The following is a 7,002-nucleotide window of genomic DNA, read 5'->3' on the forward strand; positions in this document are numbered from 1 at the left end:
CCTTTTTTTTTTTTTTTCAACTTCATCACAGCACCATCGGAGCGCGCCCCGTAGAATGGTCCGACGCGGGGCGCACAAAAAAAGTGGCAAATTGACGAAGTGGCGAAGTTGCAAAAAGGAAACATTGTTAGCCAAAAATGAAAGTGCAACTGAATTTGCTTCGACCCCTTTCCATGCAACAGGTTAGAAAAAGAAAAAAAAAAAAAAACACCTTGTTGTAAGCCCACACAAAAGGGTAACGTAACCATTCAGAACTATGCACCCCTGTTGTTCCCTTTAGAAACGTTCAGGGGGGTAGGCCTCATAAGTGAATCACTCATCACATGTGTTTCACTCGCATCTCGAGCGTATGCCATGTGTGTCCCATTAGTACACCACCGATGGGCCAACAACCCTTAACCTTACACATGCCCAACGTGGGGGCCAAATACTGCAGCCCCCCGCCGCGGCCGCAGCAGCAGCAGGAGGTACATCTACAAGCAATTATATCTTTGAAAAGGAGCAAATTTTTTTTTTTTTTTTTTTTTTTCAATGTATCCTTCCACAGAAGGGCGGAAAACTCAGATCGGTGATTCGCTTAACCCGCTGTTGCGCAAATTATCTGTTCACGGTCGAATGTTCCCTCTCGCCGCTTCCCCTTCCCCTTCCCCTTTTACGTTTTTTTTTTTTTTTTTAAATGTGCATGTCACCCCGCACGGGGAGTACAAAAAAGGAAAAGTTTGCTCCAAAAAAATGAGGCATATTTACATTTTCGTTGAAGAAGGGGAGCGCACTGTTCAAACGCCACAGGCATTGCCACTCCTCAACATTTTGTGCAAAAAAAAGAAAAAAAAAAATTCCGCGCAGGACAAAGCAAAATCGATGCAATCACGCAGACAAGGGACTTCCTCGGGACTTCCTCGGGACTTCCTCGGGACTTCCTCGGGACTTCCTCTCCTGGTTCACCTTCTAACGCGAATGAGAGTATATTCAGCACTACTGCCACACAGATGAGGAGCTACCAACTCTGCTGATACCTTTTTCCCATTTTCATTTGGGGGCTCGCAGGATGTGCTAACTTTGTAGCAGTTCCGTTTTGGAAGTGCCCTCATGTAGTGGCTGAGCCGTGGGTCTGGGTGGCGGCGGGTGCGACAAGGCACATGGGAATAGGCCCCACCGCGTTCGCCACGCGACGGCTTCCCCCACCCTGGTACGTCTGCCTCCCTGCTACGTCTGCCTACCTACCGCTTCTCCCCCCTCTGGCGTCGCGGGCCTGCGCCTGGGAGATGGCCCCGGCGAAGTCGTAGCGACTGCGCGCCTTGCCGCGCAACTGGTCCTTGGAGCCAACGCCGTACCTGGCAGCACTCTCCTTCTCCTCCTTCATTTTTCTATTCTTCCCACTCAAATACTCATCCCTCTTTTTCAGTTCACTAATACCCTTCCCACTCTGACCAAACAGATGAAGCAGCTTTTTCTTTCTCTTAACCTTCTTGGATTTTCTCATCGATTTTTTTTCCTTCTGATGCATTTCTTCTACTTGTTTTATGTGTCCTGGTTGGAACACCTGCTCAGGTGCATTTCTGTCCTTCTCAGAAAGGATAATAGGTACAGTCTCTTCGATATGCAGGCTAGTAAACTGCTCACTTTTGTTTGATACATTAAGTAGTGCCGGTTTGGGAAGGAAGAAATCGTTACACAGCGAATCACAGGAGTGAACGATTTTCTTATACAGATTCATTAATTCCAGCTTTTGCAGATTTAATTCTTTTTTTTCAGAATGACTGCTTTTTATTTCTTGTTCATATTTCTTTGTATATTCATCTGCTAGACTGAGCTTACTTTTATTGAAATTCAAAAGATCGAAATTTACTTCGTCTTCCTTACCATCTCTTTCTTTGGGCTCATTAACCAGAAGGTCCAAGTCTTCTATTCGTTTTTTTTCCACATCATCGAACAGCATATTTTGGATCCTTTGCTTCACCACTACTTCTATTTCGTCATTCAGGAGATTCCTGTGCTTGCTTTTGCTTAGTAGCTTTCTTCCTCCCTTGAGGGATGTTCCTTCCTCCGTTTTCTCATCCCCTCGTCCGTCGATCCCCTCTTCGTCCTCCTCCTCCCCCACAGCTTTACTTACATACGCATCGTTGCCTCCTGAGTTTAATTTCGGGATATCTACATCTAGGTTCAGCAGACTGTTCTTGGGACGATCGTGTGCAAATACTTCTCCTGTGAGTGACCAGTGCTTCTTCTGAATCAGTTCCTTCTCTACTCTGTCCTTCTCCGTTTGGGGCTTGTCCCCCCCAGCCTCGTCCCCTCCATCCTCATCGCTTCTATACTCATCCCCTCCACCTCGGTGCCCGCTGTCAAACTCATTTATCGTGCGCAGTTCTCGCTCGATCTCTTCGTCCGTCTGTTTTCGGCTCCATCGGTCGGGCGCGCGCCGACCGCGCGGCCGTTCGCCCTCTGCACCGAGGTCTTCCTCGTCCTCTAAGTCGTCTATGTCATCTAAGTCATCCTCGTCATCCCCGTCATCCTCGTCATCTAAGTCATCCTCGTCATCCCCGTCATCCTCGTCATCCCCGTCATCCTCGTCAACCTCGTCATCCTCGCCAACATCTTCTTCCTCCTCGTCATCCTCGCCAACATCTTCTTCCTCCTCGTCATCCTCGCCATCCTCGTCAACATCTTCCTCTTCCTCTTCTTCTTCTTCCTCCTCTCCCCCTTCGTAAAAATCGCCGTACTTCAACTTGCGGCCCTCTTCGTAGTCGCACTCGAACTCGTTAAGGTCCACCTCGTCACCGCTACCGCCATCGCCATCACTACCGCCACCGCCATCTCCATCACTACCGCTATCGCCACCGCCATCTCCATCACTACCGCTATCGCCACCGCCATCCCCATCGCTCCCCCCCCCCGACTGGCCGCGTAACATTTTTTTTTCCTCTTCATCGAGGAATTGGTGCATTTCATCCTCGTCGAAAAATCTGTCTGCTCCGGGGGCATCTCCCCTCTGCTCAGCCTCTCCCCTCTCCAAGCTAACGGAGGTACCCTCGCTGAACTGTGCACCATCCTCCTCCGAAGAAGAAGCAGAATAACCCACCTTTCTCCTTTTAGACGAGGGTCCTCTCATATTCATCTTCACCCGATTGACAGCGCGTCTCTTCTGACCCGTCCCTCCTATAGTAGCATTTTCTTCCTCTTTGGAATACTCCTCCGCTTGGGTCTCCCCTCTCCGATTCTCTATCTGACTGTCCAAGCCTTTTTCATACTTTTCAAAAAAGGAAAGAAGGCTCTCCAACTTCTTCTCCTTTATGAGACACTCGATAAATAACCACAGCTGATCAGAATCGAACCCGGAGTCAACAATCGATATATCGTTATGTTGGTAATCACTGTAAAAAAATTTTACGAGCATATTTGAAAAGTACTCAATTATTTCTATAACGTCTTTTTTTCCCTTCTGGCTAGTTCCTTTTTCCTGAGCGGGTGTTTTTTTCTCCCCCGGAAGTAGTTCATCGGTCTGCCTGGAGAACTCGTCGATGAGCTCCGCGTACCTCTTCACTTTAAGTAGTTCCATGTTGTTATGACAAACTGCAAGTTCCTTTGGGGAGGGAGTATAAGACGAGTTTTTACTTCCACCCCCCCCTGTGTTAGGGTTGGCTTTGGCGAAAACGGTGGTAGTGATTAAATGGAGGGGAGAGAACTCCTGACAGTTACTTGTGCTGGTGGATTGACTCCTTTAGCGGATTTACTCCTTTAGTGGATTTACTCCTTTGGCGGCCTTACTCCCTTTGGCTGGATTAACAACACGGGAATGGCCACTCAGAGATGCAAAGTGGCACGAACGAACGTTATCGAATAACAGGAACGGTCACGGGAAGGAGACCTCTCCGCACGGGGGGGCCGTCACAGATAAAATGACACTTGGCCCCTCGACCTGGCCGCTTCACCGATTAACCGATTTTCCGCCAGGCCGACGTTTCATTCGCGCCTCTCCTGAGGCTGCGGTTCATCCAGTAAGGGGGCGCGCAGCACAATGTCGCCAAAAAAATTGGAGCAGCAAAAAAGAGGCGGCAACAAACAAGTAGAAAAAAAAAAAAAAAACAAAAAATAGCCAAATAGCCAAATAGCCAAATAGCCAAATAGCCAAATAGCCAAATAGCCAAATAACCAAATAACCAAATAACCAAATAACCAAAGTAACGCCAAATGACGCCAAATGGATGCCAAAATTACGCCCCCAATTTTGCGACAGAAATAACGTCGAGAGGAACGCCAAAAAGAGTGTTCACCAGAAAAGGTTTTTCCTTCGCGGTAGGCTTTTTTTCCATTTTCCAGCTACCCCTCCGGAAAAAAAAAAAAAAACTGGTAGCAACGAAGCAGCCCAACAGGGAAAAGAAGCCATACAGGGAAGAAGCCATACAGGGAAGAAGCCCTACAGTGCAGCAGCGCCGCGACGGAAATGCAGCAAACAGCCGTTTGCGGCGCTTCTGTGCCAACCCGTGATAGGAGTCCCCGCTCGGCCATTTAAAACGGGACAAACAGGAGATCACACGCCCGCCATGGTATTATGCCACATTTTATTGCTCTATTGCTTTATTTATTTTTTTTTTTTTTTTCGACTGCAAGTCCCCCGCCAAACGACGCAGAATAAAAAAATTGGGAAAACGCAAAAGTGGCGAGCATGGAGAATATAATAACTTCGCCGACCGCGCACAGGTAGATAAAAAAGTAGCATAGAAAAAAAAAAAAAAAAAAACGACGCCGCTTTGATGAGGTGTGATGATGGAGCGCAGCACGTACGAATGCATGTTGCTTCTTCTTCTTTCTTTTTTTTTTTTTTTTTAATGAGTGTATGGCCTTGCCCACCGGATGAAGTTACAGAAAAGGCCTAATTGAAATGCGAATCGACCTACAGGAGAGTAGCAAAACACCGCTGCTGTCCTTTTTGTGAGGTGAGTTGTCACTGCATCCCCTCCCCTGAGATATGCTGCTGCTCAGACGCGGGGGCGCACGCGGCATGGCCGCCATGAGAGGGTTCAAGTTCGACAAACTCGCGGAGAGTCAAAGTCTAAGCGCACAGGAGGTGGACCATTTGGACCGGGTAAGCATGGTATCCTTGAAAACGTTAAAAATACCTGAACAGGTCAGGCAAAAATTACACAATTTGGCAAAACAATTTGTGAAAAAAAAAGATTTGGAAAAATTGGGGAGATATGTAATGCAAAAATTAACAAGCAGGAACTGTGTAGAGTTGCCTCGAATTTTGCCCTCAAAATTGTTGTATCAGTTACAGGAGGAGGAGGAGGAGGAGGAGGGGGGGGAAGCGTGCGGAGTTGAAAAAAAGAAAAAAAAACAGGGAAGGAACAAATTAAATAACCTCCTTGAAAAAAAATCATACCAATGCTTGAAGCAGCATTTGGGAGAGTACCAGAACAAGCGGAAAGAGATGGAACAAATGGCATTGGCGCACGCGGAGGATGCGAGACACATAGGAAGGAGTGTTTCCCCCGCGAGGATGACGTTCTTCCCCGAGTCTTCCATCGCGTACACTCTTCACAATTTTAATGCCCACTACGGCGTTATGTACAGAGTTCTGCACGAGATCAGGACTCGGGTCCCAACATTTATGCCAAAAAAAGTTTTGATTTATTCGGGCGTCCCCGCTGTTGCCGTGGTGGCGCTGAATGAGGTGTACCCAGCAGGGGGCATCAGCCAAAGCAGCCAAAGCAGCCACAGCGGCAGTAGCAACAGGGGTAGCAGCAGCGGCAACCACATCGTGGCCGTGGAGTCCTCAGACTCGTTCGAATCAATTTCGAAATACCTAACGGAGCGCATCCCCAACGTGACGTACCAAATGAACCTCTACAGCAACATGGAAAAAAAGTACGACCTCGTAATAACGTCCCACATGCTACTAACTCTCTATGATTACAACGCAAGAAATCTTTACATAAAAAATTTATGGGAGAGATTATCCATAGGAGGGGTCCTCATCATTGTAGAGAGTGGCACCCCCACAGGGTTCCGGATGATCCATTCCTTAAGAGAGCTTTTTATTACCGAATTGAAGTATGATAGGTTTCATTTCATCGCTCCATGTCCTCACGAAAGTATTTGTCCGCTTGCTTTAACAGGCAAGGACTGGTGCCACTTCTCTCAAAGAACACATAGACTCTCTCATCACATCTACTGCAAAGGTAGTCGAGCCAAAAATGTTGATGAGTTAAAATTTTCATACCTAGTCATCCGTAAATGTGAAGGACCCAGAACAGCATACAAATCTGAAGCAGATGCCATCACTCCTCACGAGAAGTCCTTTTTCTGGCCAAGGGTCATCCTTCCTACGATCAAGTCCGGTAAGCATGTCCTAATCGATGTATGTTCTAGTCCTCAAAACTTCGAGCGACTTGTGGTAACCAAAAGTTCATCCCTAATTCCTAATTTACGAACAAGAAACGGTACCATCCTTAAGGGATATGGATATAAACGTGCGAGGAAGTTACTTTGGGGGGATCTCTTCCGCTTCACAAAGAGAATTAGCCGTCCTGATGCTAGACTCTACACCCCGGAAAGCACCAAGCAGCACCTCTACCGGCTGTACAACCGGCAGAAGCGCCGTCAAAACGTAACGGATGTCGTCGACCGCCAGTCGCGCGAGCACTTCGAGTCACGCGCGGTGCAGTTTTACGGCTCCTAAGTGGGGACAGAGAGACGGAAAAACTCCCCAGTGGGGCCGACGACCTCCCCTGCCCGTGCGACCCTCTGCGAAAAGGGCGCACAGACGATACAGCGCATACAGCGATACAGCGATACACCACACAAACCACACACGCCGATACACCGCACACCACACACCGCCACTGGCTCGATTAAAATTTAATGCTCAAAAAAGTTTCCGTTTCGAAAAAACAAAAAAAGTTTTTAACATGGCTTCTTACTGATCATGCATTTTTTCCGCGTCTTCTTTTGCGTCTCTTTCGATGCCTTTTTTTTCTTTTTTTGGTACCTCCTATGATACCT

General features: G+C 47.6%; 2 protein-coding genes across 2 annotated transcripts; one reads left to right on the forward strand and one right to left on the reverse strand.

The window, feature by feature from the left end:
- Nucleotides 1-1,216: 1,216 nt before the first annotated feature.
- PCYB_062120 (U3 small nucleolar ribonucleoprotein protein MPP10) lies at nucleotides 1,217-3,556 on the reverse strand (the record flags this gene model as incomplete). Its single annotated transcript, XM_004221379.1, has 2 exons — nucleotides 1,217-3,052; nucleotides 3,122-3,556. 2 exons carry the CDS (start codon nucleotides 3,554-3,556, stop codon nucleotides 1,217-1,219), a joined length of 2,271 nt encoding a protein of 756 aa, XP_004221427.1.
- A 1,452-nt stretch (nucleotides 3,557-5,008) lies between these two features.
- Nucleotides 5,009-6,679, forward strand: PCYB_062130 (hypothetical protein; the record flags this gene model as incomplete). Its single annotated transcript, XM_004221380.1, has 2 exons — nucleotides 5,009-6,092; nucleotides 6,180-6,679. 2 exons carry the CDS (start codon nucleotides 5,009-5,011, stop codon nucleotides 6,677-6,679), a joined length of 1,584 nt encoding a protein of 527 aa, XP_004221428.1.
- Nucleotides 6,680-7,002: the final 323 nt, after the last annotated feature.

Source organism: Plasmodium cynomolgi, chromosome 6 (assembly GCF_000321355.1).
Source record: "Plasmodium cynomolgi strain B DNA, chromosome 6, whole genome shotgun sequence".
Classification (NCBI taxonomy): Eukaryota; Apicomplexa; class Aconoidasida; order Haemosporida; family Plasmodiidae; genus Plasmodium; species Plasmodium cynomolgi.